General features: G+C 43.6%; 1 protein-coding gene across 8 annotated transcripts in view; it reads left to right on the forward strand.

The window, feature by feature from the left end:
- LOC126403408 (neuron navigator 1-like) overlaps positions 1-24,400 on the forward strand; it is a 150,048-nt gene that overhangs the window by 94,560 nt on the left and 31,088 nt on the right. For all 8 annotated transcript variants that reach the window (XM_050066050.1, XM_050066051.1, XM_050066052.1 and 5 more), the window contains exon 9: positions 22,499-22,637. In XM_050066050.1, coding sequence (XP_049922007.1) covers positions 22,499-22,637 — 139 coding nt within the window. The remainder of the gene's footprint in view (positions 1-22,498; positions 22,638-24,400) is intronic.

The following is a 24,400-nucleotide window of genomic DNA, read 5'->3' on the forward strand; positions in this document are numbered from 1 at the left end:
TCACTTACATTTTAACAGGTCTGACGCTACTATGTGCCCTGGCTGTATCTAGGCTAACGGCTAACATGCTAACTGTTATTTTTATGTCACTAGTCACTTGAAACAAATTTAGGACGATAGGAGATGGGTTGAAATAAACCGAAATTTCCCTTTAAGGCCCAGAAACACCAAACAAACATTAAAGAACTGTTGCGTCACCTCATGTTGCCTGTATCTTGGCCAAAAAGTTGCACTTGAACACACTGCAAAGACAGCCAACGGCCAACTAGCATGTATGTTCTGCGCCAGCATTGGAAGAAATAACTCTCCATACTAGCAGGCAGTGGTAGTCTGTATTTGTTATTCAGAAAGAGAAATTGGAAGACCAACAGGNTAGGAGATGGGTTGAAATAAACCGAAATTTCCCTTTAAGGCCCAGAAACACCAAACAAACATTAAAGAACTGTTGCGTCACCTCGTGTTGCCTGTATCTTGGCCAAAAGAAATAACTCTCCATACTAGCAGGCAGCGGTAGTCTGTATTTGTTATTCAGAAAGAGAAATTGGAAGACCAACAGGACCGACCAGGCTCCCAAGAGACATGTAAGGCTTTGAAGTTAATTTTCATAGTGGCAAAACAGTGTAATTAAACAGTCATGTGATGCCATGTAGCCGAAAAAGACTTTTTCCAATTGACTTACATGGCGAAAAAGACGTCTTTTTTTTTGAGCATCGCAACCCTAACAAAATGACTATCGGGATTTTAACATACAGTCTGATGACATTTAGAAAGTCTAAAAGAGCCACACAATTGAAACATTTTATCCCCGTTCAAGTTAAAGGGCCCAATAATAATAATAATAAACTTTATTTATACGGCACCTTTCATACAAGAAATGCAGCACAGAGTGCTTTACAACAAGGGCAGTATGAGCACTGAGTGCTTCACATGAAAATAGAATGAACATAAAACAGAACTCATTCATAAATCAAGTAAGACTTAAAGAGTTGCAGCAGTGTAAATAGAAAGTGAAAGCAGCAAGTGTCAGACCTATATCAGGAAAGTCAGAACTAGTTAAAGGCTGAAGTGAACAGATACATTTTTAGCTTTCCTTTATAAATATTGAGCTCGCTAAAATATTGATATATGATAATATTGAGCTAGCTTCCATGATATGTAGTGTGTTACATAGCTTTGGGGCGTAACTGACAAAGGCTGCATCCCCGATCTTCTTCCGGCTGTTGCTGGGTACCTCCAATGAACCAGCAGCAGATGATCACAGTGAGGCAAATAGGTAACGATGCGGAAGCAGTGCCGATCATCCGAATAATTTTATATGTGGCATTTGAACTATATCGGCTTCATGCACCACTGAGGAACTTCCATTGGAATGAATGTGAGCCTGCCTCCAACGCTGTATCCAAGTCTCTTTATACATCCACGGGACGGATTCAAGATGCTAGTTAGCCAGTTAGCACGTTAACAACACAACCCGATATTGAAAGAAGAAAGTCTATTTACTGTATGCTAACAAACAATTATGAACCGTTTTTGCTTAAAAGCCCAATGGCTAAAAATAAGTAATGTTTCGATCTCACGTCCTCTTTACTTAAGTTATTTGTTTGTTATCCTTGCTTTTGTTTCACTTCTTGTGCACTGAACTGAACTGCCAATCAGAGTGATTTTATTCACAGACAAGCCTCGCCGCCTCCACAGCTGATTCAACAAGCTGAATCAGCCGAAAAAAGGCCGACAAAAGCCGGCTAGTGCCAACACCACACAAACTAGAGCAACAGACGCTCACTGACGGCTGGACATTGACCGACTGCTGGCTGATGCCATGGTGTTTGAGGGCCCTTACAGTACTTAACCCAAGTTTATCCTTTATATACCAGTTCATACTTGTGCTCCGACATTTCACAGGGGCTTTTTGTACTTTCTGCTCAACAACATGTTGCTGACAAGTGCTGCAGATTAAGATTTTACATACCGAACAAATGACCAAACTCTAACAACTAATACATCTTTACAGATTGAAGTATCAAACCATATTAAGTAGTTAAAACTGGCTCCACCTCCACTTGCTGCAGCATTAAAATGACCCATTATTAATGATTTACTCGTTTTGCAATAAGCCGTCAGGTCTGCAGTTGTAATAAATGGATATTGGTGGAGATACTCTGCAGCTCGTCCAGATGATATGGATTAAAGAGCTAAAAGGAAAAGCAAGATATGCAGAAGGAGGATAGCCTGTATCCCACCCAAAGCCATTTGTCACAACCTGGCAACCCAACGTGTGTTCTTACAAATGTCTTATTACTGATATAAAGCATGAATACATTATTAACCATTAGTAAACCCTCTGCCTGATCTGGAAAGGGCAATCTTGAATAATATATGTGGCAGCCCTTTATATTTTGTCCTTTGTGAAATGTTGAATGGAAAGCTTTCACTTGCAGTGTACTTACTTTTACTGAAGTAAAGGATCTAATCACAGACTGTAAAACCAAATGAACATGAGTGCCAGCCGTCACCAGACTCTGTATCAGAGGGTTGACTGAGTGTTGTCAGCGGGCTGTCTCCTGTGTGTTGATTAGAGATTTAAGAGTGTGAAAATGTCTTTGACATGTCCCTTCTGAGAATGTGATGATGACTGCGTTTTTTTTTAAATCTTGCGGCTGAATGCGCGTGAAAACCTCTATGCGCTTTTGGGAAAGGCACAGCTGGTCGCGATCAGTGAAACGGGGGCTGGAGGAGGAGGAATTTGGGGTGTTGCCCTTCTATCCATGCCTCCCTCCCTCCCTTGCTCATCGCCTCCCTCCCCTCCCTCCCTCTGTGTGAGCGTGTGTGTGTGTGTGTGTGAGAGAGAGTGTGTGTGAGTGGAGGCACTGCGGGAGTGGGTCAGTCAGTTAACGCTGCTGACTCTTACAGGCGGTTCCCTGGTTATCAGCGGCAGGCGGAAAGCACCGGGCTGGATTCTCTCTCCTCTCTCTCTTGCTTCAGAGCCGGGATATGCCAAACGGGAACAAAGCGGCGTGAAAGCTGGACGGTTGTAGAATGAGCGGGCGCGTGCTGAACGGGAAAATGCTGCAGCTCCCGGCTCCGCAGCGCGCGGGGAGGACAATGCACTTTCTGTCAAGGTAATAGATGAGAGCAGAGGCTGGGTGCATGTGACTGAGAGTGCCGGATGAGAAGCTAATTGACACGCTGGTGACATTGCTTTTGATTCTCCTATTAACGCGATATCAGATAGTGGTGAATGGGTTGTGGAAGCTCCGACGGAGCCAGTGCGTAAAAAGCAGCAGCAGCAGCACGTCTCATTGATAAAACTCCAACAGCTGCATGGTGGCACGTTTCATTATTTGCGCTCACATTTGCTGGTGTAGGATGCATCTCAGTCTAGACGCAGGGGAAAGACTGCGCTGCTGGTGAGCGTATAGATGGAGCTATAGGCTACACAGCATATAGGCACAGACCTCAATGCGCAAAGCCATATGTTGAATCAGCACTGTCTTTTATTATATATATTAGAGGCAAAAGGCTGGATCATGTCCCTGCATTAGCCTGAAAGGAATCTATATAAAAGGAAGCACATTACAGCTAATCATCTAATGAGAATAGTAAAGTGCCAGTGGATTTGAATGTTCCATGTGGGTGTGTACGCGCATAATGTGCCTGCGCGCATTAAGTGTCTCTGTGATTTACGCTCGGCTGGCATGCCCATTGTTTTAAGCTGCATGCGATGACAAGTGGTTTGCTGGTGTTTGGAAGGCAGTGGGCAGAGGCAGGTATGCATGTGAGTGAGTGGGTGGGTGTGTTCGCATTGATCCGCTGCGGGACCCGAACCGCATTCTCCCGAACGGCTGACCTACATTCTGAAAGATGCCTTCTCCCGGTGTATGTGCTGTGATTGGGCGAAGAGCAGCAAGCCTCCTCCGGTACCAGCTTTCTACCCACGCCGTGTGAGAGTTATCTAATTGTATATGTCTTAATGTGTGGGCTAATGTGGGTCAGCTGGTTGTGAGTAGGCTGTTGGTGGTGTGGTGATGGAGCTGCATTAAAAGGCTTGTGACAGAGATGGAGGTAATGTAGAGATGACAATATGGGCTGAGATGCTCTTATTGATTCAGTGTGTGTTTGTAGGAGATGGGTATAGGGTTTAAGGGGACGGTGGGGGTTAGCTTTGCTCTTTTTGCTCGACTGACCCCTATAGCATCCATCGACCCTTTATGTAAACCCATTAGAGCAGACTGGCCTGGTATCGGGGCATTACACACACACCCAGCGGACACTTTCGCCATCACTGACAAACACACATTTTCAGTTTCAAGTCCCAGAGGACCAAGCAGCCTGTTTCTATCTGTGTTTGAGTTGGACACGCGCGCTTAAACAGACTGGCTGTCAAAAGACAGATAAACTATGATGGAGGCCAGAGGTGTTAGTGTGCGAGTCTCCGCACATACAGTCTAGATATGAGTTTGCACAATGAGACATTGAACATGCATCATTAGCTAACCAGTTCCAGGCAGCACAGAGATTTGATCAACTCCATTAGTCATATTGAAAACAGTCCAACATCAACTTGTCTGTCCCTGTGTGTTGTCATCTGAACACTACACAAATAGCCTGCTCAGCATGGCCCACCCCTGTGGAGATCCTCCCGTGATTAACAGCACAGCTTCAGTCCAAATAACTGATTTGCAACATGACATCACTCATTAATGTGTGTCGCACCCAAATCCTCTCAGTTTTCTTTAAATTCAATAAAAACAGAGCAGCAGCGGCGGGTCACTGTGACGCAGACCAGACTCATGCCACAGCTGATGTCACTTAGCTGTGCGTGGCAAGTGTTGGTCAGAGCAGCTCTTGATTGGTTGAATGCTTTAATAGCTTCCTGCCATCAGCTGCTTCACTGGAGACCCAGCACGGTAATTAAAGCTGAAATCCGTAATGTTTTTAATTAATACATCATAATTATATCCATCTGTATGGCGCAGTGCAGTAAAGCAGCACATTCACAGCACTGTTGGGAAAGACCTGTCAGCGCCAATGTCCTCTAACTTTGACATTTTAGTAAATAAAGTTGTTTGTTATCCACACACACAAACACACATATGTTGTCTGGTGTGTTTGGGTGAAGGGCGCAGGGTTAAAGATGGTTTCTAGTTGTTTTGGAAACACACTTTGCTGACTCAGACCCTGGATGAGTTGGAAGGGTCATTGGCCTGTTGACTGCGTCTTCACGCCCTCATGAATCATGATTCATGAGCAAGTTTATATTAATCTTAAGCACACAAACATGTCCACACACGCGCAGAAACGTGAAAAATCACATTCAGTGTTGAAAGCTTTTCATCAACACAGGCATATTTTTGGATGGTTTTTTTTTATTCCTGTTCACATAGAAACTGCAGAGTAATCAAAAACATTTAAATCTCTTCTACTAGGCATGTGCAGGAGACGACATCCAGCAGTTGACCAACTGGACCACGACAGTTTTATGCGTATGAATATTTTACAGAAGGTTTACCACAACCCCATCAGCAGGAAAATGTTTCATATGTTAAATTTGTGCATTTTATATGTAGCTGATATGTTGAACGCTGTGGTTAACGTGTGGTTAGGTTTAGGCACAAAAACCACTTAGTTAGGGTCAGGAAAAGATCATGTTTACACTACAAACATGGTTGGAAATGTCCCAACTTCTTGTTATAAATACCCGGTTTTGTCACCACAAACACAACTGGAAATATCCCACCATCTAAATAAAAATACCTGGTTGTGGGCGCCCAGTAGCTCAGTGAGTGGAGGAGGCATCCCATGTACAAAGGCGATGTCCTTGCCCCAGCAGTCGCAGGTTTGATTCCATCAGCTGTCAAATTAAGTCAAAAGCCAAAAAAATAATCTTAAAAAAATAACAATACCCGGTTGTGTCAGTGCAAACACAGCTGGAAATGTCCCAAAGTCTCAATAAAAAATGCCTGGATTTGTCACATAGTCAAAAACGTCACAACGTCTCATTAAAAAAGCAGTTTTGTTGCCACAGACACAACCGGAAATTTCTTAATGTCACGTTAAAAATACCCAGGTTTTGTCGCCACAAACACAGCCTGAAATATCCCGACATCTTGTTAAAAATGTCCATTTTTGTTGCCACAACCATGACTGAACATTGCACGAACCATCGTTAAACATATGCTTTCATTGCTGTAAACATGGCTGGACATGTCCTGAACTTTAGTTAAAAAAATACTCACTCTTGTATGCCAGTCTCCAACATTGGTCTTGGTTTGACAGCCATTTGACCTAGGTGTCACGCCATCTACCATCCCTTCCTTCAACTTCTGAGAAACTCATATACGTGTAATCTGAACTACGTCACTCTAGGAATGTTTATATGATATGTATGAAATGTGCGAATGTCCATGGTTTGCAGAAACGCACAATGTCAACCTTTTATTCTGATGCCTGGGCTGTTTTGCATCCACGCTGCCATTTTTTTCAGATTTATCCACAAATGGCTTAATTTTTGTTGGCCAAAAAGGTCAGGTCAGCGTTGATGGAAGGCCAAAATGAAAAGATAAAAATAAGAAACACAAGTCAGTTCATGCAGCCACTGACTCTTGATGTTTTGCAATCAAGTGAACAGGTTTACTTGCCCAGCCTACAAGGTCATTAGGGAGACCTGAGAGCGAAACAACAGATGCTTGTAACCTGTGCTTGTAAGACACACTTTTTTATTGTACACACAGGAGCCTGTGTTCACAAACAGGGCTCATATTTTCATGAGGTGGTGCCCCTGTGGTTTAGTGAGTTTCTCTGTTACATCAAAGCCGTAGAAGGACCTACAGCCAGACTACAGTGCACCTTAACAGGCTTGCAGGGGACAAGGGAGCAAAGCTATAAGCCGGACCTCAATGGCCGTGGAGAGTAATGACCTCTGGATGTCATTTTCACATGACAGTGAAGCTGGTTTTCTAGGAGTAAAAAGCTCAGACAATGTCCCGCATTGAAACTTTCAGAGTTCTCTTTCAGTTAAATGGAAAGCAAGACGATTGGCAACAAGCTCGAGCCTGCAGATTTCCATTTTATTGAAACCTCTGGATCCGTCATTTTATTTTCGTGTGTCTGTGCACTCGTGCGATGGTATGCAATATGTGCGTCTGCATATGTCAGAGGATTAGGGAGTGGGACCCCAGAATACACTCGCTGGAATGTGAAGTGTGTGTTTTGAGCAGCCCGAGGGCAAGGAATGTTTCCCAAAGTCACTGTAACAACTTTAAGTGGCATGACCAGAGTGCGTGTTATGAGTGACAGCAGGTGATGGGTGCGTGCTCCTGCAGGGTGCGCCCCCGGGGCCCATCGGTCACCACCACATGTGTTCACATATACACACAAAACCGCTCACACACATATAGTGACCTGTCCGTCCCCTCCACAGCAGGGGAGTAATGTGTGTGTTTTAATAGTTGTCTGCTTTATCTCAGCCAGAAGTGAAAGAGATCTCTGCCCCAGTCAATGGGCCTTTCATTCCTTTTTGTTCAGGTGGTGTTTGGACAACCTTTGGCAGGTGCTTAGTGGTGTTCTGCCCGATCTGTAGCCTCTTTGTGCAGCTTGATTTGATTTAAACAAAAGCAATCTCACTTTTTGCTTTCTCTGTCTTTCTCTCAGTCTTTTACTTTCTGTCCATCTCAACATATCTTCTCTTTATTTACCGCAAAACTGACTTAAGAGATGCAGCTCTTAAGCACCATCAGTCCCACAATCCGCTCATCCTATCCAGTCAGCACATTTAACATCTCACAGCAATGTGGAAATGAACTGCTGTTGTCTCTGCTAATCTGGGAGATTAACACATAATCAAGTGGTGGCATTAACTGATTAGTCGTCGTCATCAGAAAATAAAGAACTGACCATAACGTTGAAGGCAGGGGAGGGAAAGATAATTCTTAGCCTGGGGAGAGGGTGCCCCCTGAAATGTTATTCATGGATCCGTACCAGTTGTTGTGACTGAGGCATTTGCCATCTCGAGCCACTGCCCATGAACGTCACGCTGATATCATAGTTCCTCCATCTGCTATATGTGTATGCATATGCGTGTGTGTGTGTGTTAGAGGGAGATAGTTCCCTATTGGGATGCATTTGATATTGCTGCAAACACTGACAGCATCCTTGTTACTGTAACTGATCACCATCCTATCATTATTAGATTTCACAGTTAATGTCAGTAATTAAACTTGGGCTTGTGCGGCATGTTCCCCTCCCAAAACCCACCAGGTTAGCTGTATTGTATTTCACATTGTGTTGTTGTCATTGACAAGTCTGGAAGGAGGCCAGAGGTAATTCTACCCCAGGATCCGAACCCCTGTACTGGGCCTCTGCGTCCCGGGGTTCTCCTTCTTAGCTCCTCCCCAGTTCTTAGCCGTTGAGTTGTGGCTGGGAAGCGCTCCACACTGCACCCCAGACTGAACTACTTATGGAGGTGATTTAAAAGGCTGTTCCACCTTGTCCCAGGAGTGCTGTCCCTCTTCTGCTTCCTGCACTCTTGTAGAGAAGAAAAGGGTTTTGGAAGAAACTCAGGGAAGTTTGAGGGTCAAGGGTTATTGGGTCATATAAGAGCTCTGCTGGTCACCTCTAAACATACTGAGACAAATTTAATGTCTTTGGAAATCTAACACGCTTTGACCTAATTTCTCATGCCCTTTACATTTATAGACACTTTGTGGAAAGATTGTTAAAGGGATAGTTGGCCCCAAAATCAACACATTTTTCCTCTTAAGGCTCATTTATACTCCCTTTAGTTATGAAAATAGATACGTCCGCTTCAGATGTTAGAAGCATCACTGCCCTCAAACTTATGTCCTGTAAGATGGCAGAGATACAGCCAATAGATGGCAAAATTGCACAAAACAAGAAACAAAGCGATGGTGAAGGTGGTCGTAATATTGTACCTTTAAATGGAGGCAGCCCTGTAGATTGTGGTGGTCCATGCGGCCACTAAATATATCCCAACATGTGGACTTTTCACAATATTACCAATTTGTTACATTCCACCATAATCTAAATTTCTTCGTCATCTCTATGCTAGTAGTGCTTTTTATCAGTCTAGATTGGTGTGAGTTGTAGAGTGTTGGATATATATCAGCTATAGAGATGTCTGCCTTCTCTAGAATATAATTGAGCTGGATGGCAAGCGGCTTGTGGTGCACAAAGCGCTAAAAAAAAATACATCTAAAAAAGTCAACAGCAATGTCTCTTTCCAGAAATCATGAGCCAGTTACTCAAGATAATCCACACACCTTGTTGTGAGCAGTTTTATATAGCAACTGTTTTGTCCCTACCAAATTACACCCACTACCTGTATCACCTTGAAGAAGGAAGCGTGCATCTTCTCATGGATGAGAGGCTTGTGCTTGTGACAGTGTATCGCAGAATGGGTGGATGGAGTTGTCTCGCCTCTGAGCCGAGAACAGAGGTAGTAACAGTGCAGAAATGATGTCTGCATAAACTATAAAGTGGGCAGGACAGGAGCATTGGCGTTCAGGGTGTGACATTTTGATGACGTGTTATGCATGCGGCCCACCGCGGGAGATATAAAAAGCAGCTGTTAGCCGTTAGTAGTTAGCGGGTAACTCAAAGAAGAAGGACAGCAGCCAAAAATGTCCACAAATTGTGAAAACAATGAGGTCTGGGAGCTCCTTACCCTCAAAGCAGAGGATGAGATCGACCACCGTGTAACATAGTGTGGTAAATGGCTGTTATTGCCATGTAATGCCATTGTTATTGTTTATAAAGAGCTGCCAACACATATGTTATATGTCACATTCCACGATGCTGGGATGCTGTCTAAAATCCCACACAGGAGCGAAATGATGCCAATGATGTTTGGTTCTAGGTAAAAATGCAAAGGCAGCATAAAGAATGGACTTTGTAGCGGCCCTATTACACGATCTCTGTGTAAAAAAAGTGTACAAATGGTGTCTTCCTTGGCTGAGCTGTAAGGTCAGCTGGTTCAGGGGTGCTAGCTGAGCTAGCAGTAGATGCATGCTTCCTCTGGTACGGTGACACAGCTGGTGGGTGTATTTCGGTCGAAAGTCAGGGTTCCTACGCAAGTATGGAAAGTATGGAAAAGTATGGAAATAAATTTGATCAATTTCCAGGTATTAAAAAGTATGGAAAATGAAAAATAAAGTATGGAAAAATATTTATGTTTCCAGACTATTACCACTGTTCTAAAATACTGTTTTCTAAAATAGAAAATTAGGTATTTCCAAAAATAATTTAATCAATCCGGGTCATGTTTTATGCCGGGCCAAGCACAGTTTGTGTGAGAGCAAACGTCTCAGAAAACATACCGCCCCTTTTACCTGATTGACAAGTGGTATGTCCAGTCCGCTGCCCCACCCTCCTCCAGCCCCCCAGGTATCAAGTTTCACTCCAACACTGCACCTTCGACAAGAAGACGAGTTTCACGTGGTTCACAATGGGTAGATGCAAGTTTTTGGATGGATGGCTTGACAATACCGTATATAAATACTGGTTGGCCAAGGATTCCCAATTCACACACAGAGCTAGATGCAAGCTTTGTGTGAAATCGTTTGACACCGCCAACATGGGGGAGAAGGCGATTCTGAGCCACATGAAAGGAAAAAACACCGACCTCCCAACCTTTTTGCCTCAGCCCAGACATTGAACTTGCCTGAGTTTTTATTTGCATGCCATTATGGTACTTGGTTACAATCGCCTATTAACAATAATTAAATATGATGTGGAATATAATACACTGATATATTTACTCAGATGTCGGATATTCTGAAAAAATGCCAAGAAGTCTGGAAATTAGGGTATGGAAAAGTATGGAATTTTGAAATTCCAAATGTGTAGGAACCCTGGAAAGTGGATTGTCTTGAGTAATGGTGTCACAATCTCTGGAAAGGATTTCTGGACATTACTGTTTGTACGTGAGTTTTTCAGATGTATTTTTTGGGCACTTTGAGCACCACAAGCCGAGTGCCATCTAGTTCTGTTATACTCCAGAAAAGGCAGACATCTCTATGGCTGATATCTTCAACACTCGTCAACTCACACCAAAACAATCTAGATTGATAAACAGCACTACAGGTAAAAAGAAAAATATGCAGTTTTGGTGTTGGGGTGAACTGACCCTTTAAACTGTTTTCTCCTATTCATATTTAGTTTGTATTGTGATTGCTTTCAAAGCCCTGCATCAGCCTTGTGTAGACTGGGGGGCAGTAACCTTTTGACTTTAACCCTATTTGAGCTGAGTGAAAAGAAGACAAACACAAAGACGAAGCGTATGTGTCTGGTTCCTCTCATGGAACCATCTGCACGCTTCTCCCTGCTCCTACTGTTTTCCTTTTTGGGGCTTACAATATGAGAAGATCAAGATGACCCAGTTGGCGTCAGCGTGACCAACATTCACACAGTTTTTGGTTCCAGGAGTATTTCACCACTCAGAAGTTCCTTATATGAAGCCTGGAGCCTTCCACCGTTTTGAATGTCCTGTTTCATTTCACGGGGATGAAGTAGCTCAGAGCCAAGTCGACTCTCAGCTGCGATGTGTTGAACTCTGAGCAAACTTCGTCCATCCACCCCGGGGAGGTCAGCGAGAGAGATGAGATTCAGAGATAAATTTGCTGTCGGGGGAGAATTTTGCTCAAGCAATTTTTCTTAAGCTGTACAGTTTTCACCCATCCTCCCCCACGCTCAGAAAATAACATTTTACTGACCAGGATTCCTGATGTGTCTGAGTGCCTTTTCAGTGCTTTAACTTTCCATCTAAAAAGCCCCAAGCGTTTGCAGAATGTGTCCCCGTCCTTGCGAGGAAACCTTGGAAGAATGATGTACCTCAATATTCTTACACACACAGACCCACACCTTAAAGCCAGTAAAACGTAGCCTGGCTGGCTTTAGCGTAACCCTCAGTGGAGCAGTGACTTGAGCAAAGCTGCCGTTTCCACCAGCTACTAACATCACACACATCTGACAGCTAATTCAAGCTCCACTCCAGGGGACAACTGCAATTTAGTGCATTGGATGTGTATGTTTGTGTGAGTGTATGTGTGTGTGAATGTGTGTGTGTGTGCATTCGTGTCCTAAACCCCCAGGCCATCGCTGTCAGGGATATGCCTGTCAAAGGCACAACAGGGTTTCTCCTCGGTGATGGCCATTTAGGGATGTGACCTCTTATTTCCCTCCATGGACTCACACTCACACACACACGTTTACACACTCACAGGACCGCTGGCTGTAGCCTTTGGCCTGCTCTGATCCTGGTGGCAGATGGAATTAACAGTAATTACGAGCTCATTAACTCCAGCCTTTTCTGTAATCCCCTGTAATGCCCAAATACTGCTGTGTGTGTGTGTGTGTGTGTGTGTGTATGAAAGGACTGTCCGAGCAGCCATCACACATTGTTCCATTCCACATCATGGAAATGGGACGGAGAGGAAATAATAAATAACACTGCAGAGGAAATTAATTTCTCTGTTGAGTGTGTACCCAACGGCAGGCTGCTTGCACAATCTAGTTTTTAATTGGGTCTTCTTGTCAGTGATTTACTGTAAGTGTTTAACAATACAACTCAGCAGAGAACCTGTATTGGGCGTCTAATTAAAAGCCATTTTTAACGACAGATTTGTTGCTAATTACTCTACAAGTGCCCCGAGCGCTCAGACAACTACATGTCGTCATTAAAAAGTGGTTATTTATGAGTGAGAGTGGAGGTCAGCGCACCAGGTATAGCTGTGTTTCTCTTATAAGAGCATACCGTGGCTCCAGAGTGCAGCAGATGGCCGATGGAAATATGGAAATAAGCAGCTGAGATGACATTTAGAATCAATCTGCCTGCGTCTGAAGTACAATTGCAGATAGGTATACCATGATTGCAGCTACAGTCTGCAGTGGCTGGGTGTTCACAGTCTTTACTGTGTGTGTCAGAGTTTGAGGCTTTCAAGATATAACAGGGTCTGCAGAGAGAATTGCTCCATGGCCCTATATGGTGCCGCAGTGATGGATAATCCTATGCATCTTTTAAAAAAAAAAAAAAATCAATGTGACCTATAGAATTCTCATCCAGCCACGAAGAATATTTCTACTCTCCAGTAATGATTTTGCTCAGATAGCCTGCTTCATGCTTATAAGCCACTAGGGTGAATCACAGATTTGTGTACGAGTGTGTGTTTGTTTCCTGGTGATAAGCTGCTGAAGTGGTCCAGGGACCCATATTGTTAGCCATCTGTGCACGCACACCACACTCACCCCTCTCTTTCAATCTCATCAGGTGGAAGCCCGGCCGCACGTTTTTGATGCGAGCTCATGCACAAAGTCAGCGTGATTTTTATTGTACAATTTATGAGGCTTAAATCAACTCGGGAGTATTTCTAAGACTCTGGGATGGTCAGTGTTGCTGTGACTGTGTTGTGGAGACGAAGCATCACATGACCATAGGTGTGGCTGGTCATGCATCTCTTCCCCTCTGTCAATGAGTCATTATGTTTTCTGTTGTGTGAATGTGTGTATTTGTTAGATAACTGCCACCTCTGTTACATCCTGTTTTACGTCTCCAGACTGAAACCTGTACAGGATGTTGAAGCAGACAGAGAGTCATAATGTCGCTGTTGAATTTCTGGTTTTCTTTTTACGGTTGACCTCTGAGTTCATCTTTTTTTTCTTGAGACCTTGCCTGTCAAACTTTGTGAGCATGATAAATAACATAATTCATGCGTCCTTACACCTGCTGTAAGGTAGAATGTGCCATCGTTGACGAGATGGTTTTTTTTGTATCGGCAGATGTGCCCTCTCAGTGTCCCTCGCACGTCTTTGAGGCCAAGTGTCCTGCTGTTTTCTTCCTCTTCAAGCAGATCTGAGATCGATCTCTGCAGATACTGAATTGTACAGAGAGACACACAAGCACAGACAATGCCTCTCACCTGACTGTCATCTCAAGCACTGGTCACAGTCGCACATATTTAGAGAATCTAATGACTTCAGCAGCCCTTTCATGCGTGCCCCCTCCGGTTTCTGAGCCGACTGCCCAGTGCCAGTCTGGCAGTGCCCTACTTTCCATTCGCCTGAAAAGGCATCACGACAACCAGGAACCCGTCTGATTTAGCCATTTTGGGTTCTGCCATGTGACACTGGATTTTAATAGGAATGGAAAGTTCCTGTCCATTGTAGGACTGTAGAAACACTTTCCATGCTTTTACGCAAGTGAGAGAGACTTTGTGTCCAAATATCACCCTGAATGAGAAGTGTTTAACCCCGTGAGGGCACAAAGAGTTGAAACCATTTATTCATCTCACCATTATATTTGTACTGTACAAGATCTAGAGTCTTTCTCTGTATTGATGTGCCTGTATCATTGCATCCTTTTTACACACCGTGTCCTCTACTTGCTAATGCTTTCCAGCCATTCTCTATATTCTCATCTTATGTGCTCCGTCCTGCCAGGTCCTGATCAGCCAGATTGCATCAGCACTGGTGCTGGCTTAAAGGTGTCCTATACAGTCCCTCCAGGGTGTTTTTGGGGGGATTTTTGTGGCCTAAAATGACTGATTTCACAGCACCTTTTCTTCAAAGTTGTGATTTTTTTTGAGGGGTCTTTTGCAATGAAATTCCAGGAGCAAGTGAAAGTTGTAAATGTAGTTGCAATTTTTTTGTTTTATTCATTAAATAGAAACTTGTTCCAGAGACAATAAAAACGCACTGTTCTGAGTTTGTGATTTATACCACACTAACGTTACCACTAACCACGCATATTTAATCTAAGTCAACTCGGTTCTTTCAGCACTTGCAATAGATGCTGATGCAGCAGCCTCTGTTGTGGTGATTTGTCTTGTCACTTTGTATTTTAGCCATTCTCTGGGTTGTTGTTGACTTATGTTTGTGTTCCGTCACAATGTTGCACATGGCGCAAAACAGTTAACCCCTGCTTTCATGCAGAACATCATGGAATTGTCTTGCAAAATCTTTAGCAGTAATTTTTGTGTGTTAAATGTCACACATATCTGCACCTTTACAACCCGAAACAAGGAAGTGAGTTTGGTGACATTATGCAGGGGAATGCTATGATTGGTGAAACTACAATAGCTAGTTGAATTTGTGGAAAAGTTGTGGTGATTGGACAAAATTGCAAGGTTGTGCAAGGTCATGGGGATCGGTTGAATTTGTGCCAACTGATGCAATAGCAACATGGCATCCATCACGTGGCTACACTATCAATTTTTCTCCTAAACAAGAAACAGTTAAGTTTACATTGAGTGCAACTCATCAAAACACTTTTTGTGTTTCCTTAAGGTCTGAAAAACATGTCAGATGCATTTCATTTCTCATAGAACATTTGACATGCCAGTATTTTTATTCCATAGCTTGTGGCACCTGTTGATCCGTGGAATAGTGTGACACCATTTGTAGGACTGTGTATCGTGCATGCGTGCTCAGGATGAGCAAAACAGGGATAGTAGCAGTTTCGTAGCGCTACTACAAGTCTAAAACTCCGCAGGGAACCATAAAGGTGACATTACAGAACATCCGTAATCATTTCCCCTTGCTGGTCTGATGGAGTATTCAGATTTTGTTTCAAAGTGAGCTATAATTAGATAACAAGATTGATAATGGCATTTTGCTCCTCCTTGTCATTGATCTGTTGTTTAGAGGAAGGCTTTGCATAAGTGCACTAACATTCTGTATAATGTACATTGACTATTGATCAGGTAATTACTTAATTGCTTTCTTAATAATCCTCTCTGTGTAGGGCAGTAAGTCTGTCTCCTCCTGTCTCCACAGTCACTGCCCATCTCCTGACCATGCAGCAAAGTCAAACATGACTTCATTTGTTTTGTTTAATTCTATTCGCCCCAACGCAGGGGAGCTTCAGCATCACATTCCTCCAAATGTCCTCCATGCAGTTTTAACAAATGTTTGTTTAGATGGAACAGCTTATCAGCCAATACTGTTAAGTCTGCTCCCTGAGGCTGGCAGGACTCCAACTCCCAGCAAGCACTGCTTCCACAAACTGCAGGCAAATCTGCTTTGTCTCTGCAGTGGCTTTTTCTTCCTCCTGGATCTGGTGTGTTATTTCTCTCACTTTCTTTCTGCCATCCTTCAAACCTCTAAAAAGCCAGAAGAGGAGAGGAAAGGAGAGGAGAGGAAAGGAGAGGAGGAGACAGGGGGAGTGGGAATGTCAAGCTCTTATAATGAGCAGCAAAAAAAGACCATTCACATTGAGATCGGAGCAATTAGCTCCATAGTCTGAATAGTGGAGGAACACAGAAGCCTGTTAATAAAAGCTGACTATTAAGCTCAGCAGCAGCTATTCAACTGTTCTCTTGATAGTTTGTGAGGCTCAGTGTTTGTGTGGGTGTGCCGGTCCTCTCCGCAGACTATGAGGAACAAAGAAATCATGTCTCTGTGAAAGGAGGATGTTGTTTGTATTGACCACCATGACCTTTATCAATCCGGCAAATTGAAATGAAACATTCAAACCATTTGAAATATTCTGCAGCTTGCGTTAAGCACTCTCACTTTCTGAGACATGACGCATTCGGAGTTTGCTCTGGACTCGTTGTGGCTTTTCTTAGAGTAGGAAACCACTTGTGTGCCGCTGGCTCGGGATAACAGAGTGCAGCGTGTCCATGTGGCACATTCTCAGCTCAGTTGGATGCTGCGTTTTGCACATGGTGCGCGGAAAGACATCGTCGGTCAGGTGGAGGTGAAGAATGAGTTTAATCAAGCGCATCTCAGATTAATTGACATTTATTGCAGCCTGAATTGAATCAGCGTTGATATTCATTTCGCTTATGAAATTACAGTCATTGGGTTTCATTTTTCAGCGCCCTGATCTTTTCCCTCCAGCTGTGCTCTCCAGCTTCAGATCAGGTCTGAAGTCACGATAAACCTATGAAATTTAACATCCACAGTTAGGACATACAGATGTGGTTTACGGTCATCGTTTGCACTCTGTACTTTGATACCCTCATACAGAAATGTGTGTGTTTAAGCACTGTAGCTGACTGGTGTCATTTGGCTTTTTTGAGGAAGATAAAATGTAGGTTTGGCTGATTAAAATGAATACAGATGTGATAGGGAAGCAGCTTTACTAAAATGGTACTTGCCATGAAACATTAGCTAATCTATGAGAGAGGTTATGTAGATGAATTGGGTGCTAATATTATCCCCCGGTCTCTGCAGCTGCTGCTTAAGAATAAAAAAGACGAGGCGGAGCGAGGGGAGATTATGACAGGAGATTTCAGAAGCCGCTGTTAAAGGGAGGAAGGATGGAGCGGATTGAGGTAGAGGAGGCAAGTTAATGAAAGTTTTGAGGGAGAGTTGAGAGAGACGATCCTCTTGAGATGTTGAGGAGGCTTTCCGTGTGTCATCGACAGCACTTCTCTTCCCACTATAAGCTCTCTCTTTTTGTGCTCGCCGTTTTCAGCTCTTTCTTCTCTCCCCACACGCCACCTCACGCTCTTCTTTGGAGTATCCTCGTGTTTCATCGCCCTCTTTTCAAAGCTTCCTTTTGTCTCACACAGTGGAGTCGATGGAGGACTGTAGATGGCGAAGAAGAGCCGGGCGTCATGACAGTATATTGGCAGACAATGATTGAGGATATCAGGTTTTAGCTTGGGAAATAAGAAAGTTCCTTTTTAGCCAGAAACCTTTAGACTGATTTGGACAGATTAAGCTTAAAACCGTCAGCGAATACTTTCTAAGATTTTTTGGAACTTGAAGATTTCCCACTCTCAGAGCTGAGCAGCGTGGGTCATTGAAGTCTGATTGATCATAATTTCTGCAGATCAAAGCTGAAGGCAGATCAAGTCATTGCCAAGGCAGTCACACAAATTCACACACATACACACAGACAAACTGTACGATGCCTTATGTTCCTCTTGGCGGCCTTATCGTCTCAACCCTTATTTACTCTCTGAGTCTCTGAGGCGTCTGTTGGTCTCATCTAAGCAGCCTTTAATGAAGCGTCTCTTCCTGGTCTGGTAGATGAGGGATTTTTATTCAAATATTTGACTCATATAATTTCTTTTTCACATCCAGTCTGAGAGGATCTCACCGATAAGCGAGATAACGTTGTCTGTTTTATATTTTACTCACTCATTTCGCTGGAGCTGTCTGTGATGTTTGACCCCTGACCTGGTCGCTCTCCTCCGCGGGTTCCTGTTTTCACATCTGCAGGCTGAGTGACACCAACTCCAGCAGACACTGTGTTTGCTCTGTTTCCTATCAGATCTGAATTATTCATCAGAGAGAGGGAGAGTATATCATTCACAAAAGCTCCGCTGGACACACAGATAGCTTTGAAGTGAATAACAGGATATGAGGAGAAAGGTGTTGCTTCAGAGACGTGCTGATAGTAAACCACAGCTGTGTTATGACGAGTTGACTCCTCGAAATGAGTATTGAGTGTTGTGTTCAAATGGATGACTGGATGACTTCAAAGTTTATTAGTTCCTTTGGGCGTTTGTGTAATAAGGACTAAATAGAAATTAGGTATAAATCAGGAATCCAACATCAGCTTTTATGGAAGAGCAACATCCTTTTTACAAAGTTGTTAAATCTCTAACTGAGCCATAAAACTGCATATTTTGTCATAAAACAAGCTGTGACGTAATCTGCCCGCTCATAAGATAATTCCACGTGTTTCTAGTGCAGGTCTTTGTGAGTTTCATTGCAAATATTCAGTGAAAATGCAAAATATCAAAGCTGGAATCACAAGAAATGTCTTTTTTTTGTCTTTCTCTCTGGTAAAAATAACACTATAGTAATTAAAAATACACCAGAATCCATTTTTTAACTAGTTTTACAATGTTTAAATTCCTTAGTCTTTCACATGTAGACAGAAAGTGTAGGTCGGCACTCTGAATGTGTCTGGCCCAATCTTAAATTTGCCCTTAATCCCACTCTGGCATATAGACAAGGCAGCATGACAGCCACTTCAGACGTAAAAATCTCGTCTGCTCTTTTTTTGTGCGTCTACATATCCACAGGCTAGACAGCGAGGGCTTTCACTTCGCCCCTCTCCCCCTGATCCCCGCCCTCAAGTCCCCCCAGGGTGCAGTGTGACCCACACAGGCACCCAACCGGAAGGCCGACACCGCTTTCTCTCCCCCGTGCCACAGTATACATGACCTCATTAGGCGAGCCCCACCCACTTAACTTGTTTTACAGTATGGTACGATATCAGTCAAACCTATTGACTCTGATGAGATGACAACCCCCTTACTTCCTAAACATGACCTACTTGATGTATACAAGCACATGCGGATGTTCACCCACTAACCCCAACACACCTCACAGATGTGCCTTCTTCTCCCCCTTCCTCATTCCAACAAGTCACTGTAGTAATCGAGTTTTACATGCTTGATTGGTCATATTACTGTAGATATCTTTTATCACTGGATAGGCAATGGTCAAACGTCAACTGCAATTGATGTGTCAAAGGAAAATACTAACTGAATTGCTTTAATTGTGCCATTCACCAAAATGAATGAGAAATCTATTGTCAAAGAAAAACAAAAATGCCGATTTCTCCATAGATTTGCTGCTGCAGTCGGTGTTACCAGTGTTCCATGTTGTGTTCAGGCATACACTGATTAGTTTACTTGCCCACCACCCCTACCGTCTTTTGCTTTCTGTAAAAATAGAAATAAAACCCATTTAATTCATCTTTGTATCATAACCACATTCATCAAATAAGACTCTAGTTTGTAGGCTAGAAATCACGAGTTTCATCCCAATACTATATTATACGGATTCTTTGGACAACGATACAATATTTGCTGACATCACAAAGTCTACTACGAAACGATTTTGATTCGATGATATTGGATCGTCGATCACTGAATCGATATATTGATCCAAATCGATGGATCGTTACCCCACTAGTTACTGATACTTAGCCAGATGACCAATGCTACAATTATAAACTCAAAGTGTTTGCTTCGTACAGCAGCAGAGTCGCAGCACAGAGTTCCGACTGCGGTCTCACCATCTGCACTTGAAGTGTAAGTGTAGACCACGTGACCGCAGTCAGCTCTGGCAGTAGCAGAAATGCACAAGGCAACATTTAAGGACCTGCACTACGGAGATGACTACAACCTGGATGTTGAGGAAGCCAAGAGGATGATGGAGGAAGAAGCGGTCATCCTTGGTTGGAAAGAAGATGGAGATAAAGAAAAGGAGGGAGCTGCTGCCAACCCCGAGCCACAGCCCAAAAGAACAAGAAAACGTTGGCAAGAAAATCAGGCTCGGCCACAGCCATGCTTACTGTTCCTGTTTTGTTTGAAGGAAAGGGAAGATCTAAAGAGCTAACACTAAAAATCAAAGTATGCGCTCTACAGATACTGAGCGTCATGGACAAATATGTTTTCGTGTAAAATTATTGGTGCAATCTGTAAAACCAGTGTCGTCACAAGTTAATGAACAGGTGGGGAAACTGCCTCATCGTAGCATCCCTTCTTCTCCACTGACAAACGGTTATGCACTGCAGCCACTAGATACAAAATAAAGAGCACGATTCACCTTTGGAAAACTGGAAAACTAACGAAATGTTACATGTTCGGCCACATGGTTTGTTGAAAGGCACTCTAGAAAATACTAATAGTTTAAGTTGTATTTGAAGTCAACAAAGTTCTCCACAAGATTGAAATGAAAGAAAAGTAAAACAGTAAGAAAAGCAGACATAAATAAAGTGTGATAAAATGGTAAAAGGAAAGCACGGGAGGAAAATAGTATAAAATGAAATAATAAAATGCACATAAACAGAAACAGAAACTTCTCGCCTGGTTGGGGTTCAGATTCTAGCAGCAAGCTTGTACCTGGGTTCCTGGGTAGATCGCACAGGAGACCCTGACTTCAGTCTAATCTAGTTAACACAATAACATATATGAGTTTCTGCCTGTCGAATATCAGAAATGATGAATAATGTTGGCAGAAGTAGACAAGACCGAGATGAAGGTTGAGTATAAGTGGGACCATAGAAAGCACAACATTGGATCGTGGAACAGGTCCTTGAATGCGCTGAGTGTCATTTTGCTTGAAGTATGATGTCGATTCATACTATTGTGTTAGGTATACAGAGGTACCTGTTTATGTTACGATTATCAAAGCGGTTTCTCTTGCGGGGGGTAAAAGGAAAACTGTGAAGCAGATGTGTGCCAAGAGGACCGACTTCACAGTCCTGGCACTGACTCCCCTCCCGCATACACTCGTGGGCGCATGCATCAGTGTATATGTTCTTCAGTGCTATTTTTACGTGCGTGTGTGGGTTGAGATGATGTCGAGAGCGCTCCAAATTTCAGTTTGCCAAGTGTTTGCAGCCCATGCAGTGTGAAAGTTAAGTATATAGAGCAGGCAGTGTTCTAAATGAGGTCCATGAATATTTAATCAAAAGACAAACGGGGAGACATGGAGCCAAGTGAGCCAGCCGCTGATGTAACTGAGCTGCTGGAGCTTTGATAGTTCATGCAGTGTAAAACTTCAAGTAGATATCAAGGTAATTGGCATGTATTGTTTTGGATTTGTCAGATATTCTTGGATATGAGAGCACGTGGTGGTATGTGATACCTGATCGATCTTTGCAGGGAAGCAGAATTAGCGTCTGTACGGCCTTGGAGCTGGAGAAGATTTGATGTCTTGATCGATGATGCTTTCTGAAAGGTGGATGCTTGATGGCATTGGGGCTTTAACTCAGATTTACCAGTTAGGAGACTCTGACCACTTGGCCAGATTTGTTCACCCCTGAAATTAGGAGAACATTTCTACTGCCTGAATTTAACCTCATCACTGCAGTACACAAACAGTCTCACATTCAACACAGACAAGCTTTTGTAAGGCTGACGAAATTATGTCTGATCACAGATGATAGAAATTTTGTTTTGCCCGATGCAGCGTTGTATGGTGTCAGCTCGTATCATGAACATCAATGACTGTCATGATCGGCAGGGATGGAGCATCTGCCGCAGGAATTGAACATGCAGTCTGCGGTCATTTTGAATTGACCAGTGGACTTTACCACAAGCCAATTGGCTGTAGAAACAGGTGACGTGCTTTCTGTTTTAAAACCAGCCGCCAGCGATTTGACCAGCTGAGTTGGAGGTGACACCATCAGCTGGCTTGAGTCGAGCTCAGACCGGCCAGTTCACACGCTACAACTTTTCTCTTCAACGTTCTAAAATGGTTTCGTCTTGTTGCTTTCTCTTTGGTCTGAACTGGGCTTTAGTCATCAGATCGAGGTCCCACAGGTTAATATATTCAGGATCATGCTTGTGTTTGGCCATGTCGTTGAGCTTGTCGTTGCCTGTCTGTCATCCAAACATCCACACACCCACACACACTCAGTCTAATCTGATCTGAACGCCTGACCTCTTATCATATCATCACATACATCATCATAACTGCTTAATGTTTTTTTCCTCACATTATTTCCTATATTATAAAGGAAAAAAAAGATAATCTGACACATCTTCTTTGTCTCTGTTTCTTCTAGTTGGGACGAGAGCAGTTCCATCAGCAGCGGTTTGAGCGACGGCTCAGACAACCTCAGCTCTGAAGAGTTCAACACCAGTCCCACACTCAACTCTCTGCCCACCACTCCCATCGGCTCCCGCAGAAACTCGGCCATAGTGGTAAGTCACACACACACGAACATACACAGCCTTCTGACACAGACGGATTAGCAGTGTGTTGGTTACTGTAGTATTGATTAAGTTGTTAATCCACGGAGGTATTGATGAGGTGCTGAATGGTGTGTTAGATCCTCTGTCAGAGAACAGAGGACATACATGAATACACACGACAGACAGCATCAGAGACAAAGCCTGATTAAGTATTCTGCACACACCCATAATATTTATCACATCTGCAGCGATCAATGTTCGCCGCAACACACACAAACACACTTAGACACACACTGCATGCTGTATAGCTGCACTGTTCCACAAGGCTCCCTTTTGGGCCTATGTGGAGGTTTTATAGTAATCAGGCTTTTTTTGGAGGTTTTAGAGAGGAATGTCTAAAAATGATCAACTAGTGTGGCCGTATTGATCTTTATTGTGATTGCACACCTGATCCAGAGCCTGTAGTTTTGGCCCAGTTTGGTAGTATAGTTAGCCGGGCTGAAACAACTGTCCTGATTAATTATCCTTGTGGTAACAATACGTTGAAGCGTACTCGTGTATGCGTGAGATATGGTGTTAAAAAACTGATGTGGGGATGGGAGGATTTGGGACTCATGACCTCAGTGCTTCTAAAATCCCATCTGCAGCTCTGCTTGAGGTTCTTTAAGTTCCATCTGTAGCTGTATGGCTGCAGCTCTGCTTGAGGTTCTTTAAGTTCCATCTGTAGCTGTATGGGTTCCAGACTGTGTGTGTGTGTGTGTGTGTGTGTGTAGTGTGTTTTCCTCGAGCGTCTGATGTAGGTCACACCTCCGCAATTTGGTTTATGTGACGGATGTAGTGGGATCTTAGAGAAAGAGAGACAGCGAGCAAGAGGGAATCAGCGTAACCATGGCAACCGAAAGTGCAGGGATGCTGAGACTGTGAGCGCGGGTCTTTGTCTTCTACTGTATATTGAAGGACAGGTCTAGAACGGCCATCTGCGCGCACACACACACACACACACACACACTCAAAGACACGCATTCACACATGCACAGACACACACACACACACACACACACACAGGGCCATCTGTAGTCCTGCATCCGGGCCAGCGAGCCGCAAGAACCGGGGCACCTCCCTCCACGCCTAGTTGCAGGAGTCATAGCAACCATTACCCCCCTATGGCATCATTACCATGGCAACCAACCATTCACCTCACCATGCACCCCACATTGTCTCGTACACATGGCGCCCTGTTCCCTCGACATTCTCAGCTGATTATCAGTTTCCTCTTTGTCTTTGTGTCCCGAAGCCATTTCTTTGTCTCCGTTTTATCACTCCACCTTTTCCCTTTTGCGCTCCTGTTGATTTTAATCCCCTCAAAGGCAGCTCGGGCTTTACATCCGCTCCTCATTTCTCCCACGTATTGCATAATGTGCTCAACAAGGATGTGAGGGTGGAGGAGAGACGGGGGCACAAAGAAGACATGGCAGAGAGAGAATCAAAGCTAGAAAGTGGTGCATGTAGGTGGTACAAAGACCCAGATTTCCTCATTTCCACATGGAGGTGGACCAGATAATCAAGTTATTACACCTTGTTTTCCCAATACCTTTTTTACAAGGTGGGTGTGTGTGTGCTTATCAGCGTGTGTGTTTGTGTTGTTATCATGTTTTGCCACTGCCTACATGGACAGATGTGTATCTCATCCCTGCTGTTTCAATAATCAGGGAATGTGTGTGAGGAAATGACAATGTTCTATCAACAAGGTCTGGTCAGACAGGACACTCTCA

This window comes from Epinephelus moara, chromosome 16 (genome assembly GCF_006386435.1).
Source record: "Epinephelus moara isolate mb chromosome 16, YSFRI_EMoa_1.0, whole genome shotgun sequence".
NCBI lineage: Eukaryota > Metazoa > Chordata > Actinopteri > Perciformes > Serranidae > Epinephelus > Epinephelus moara.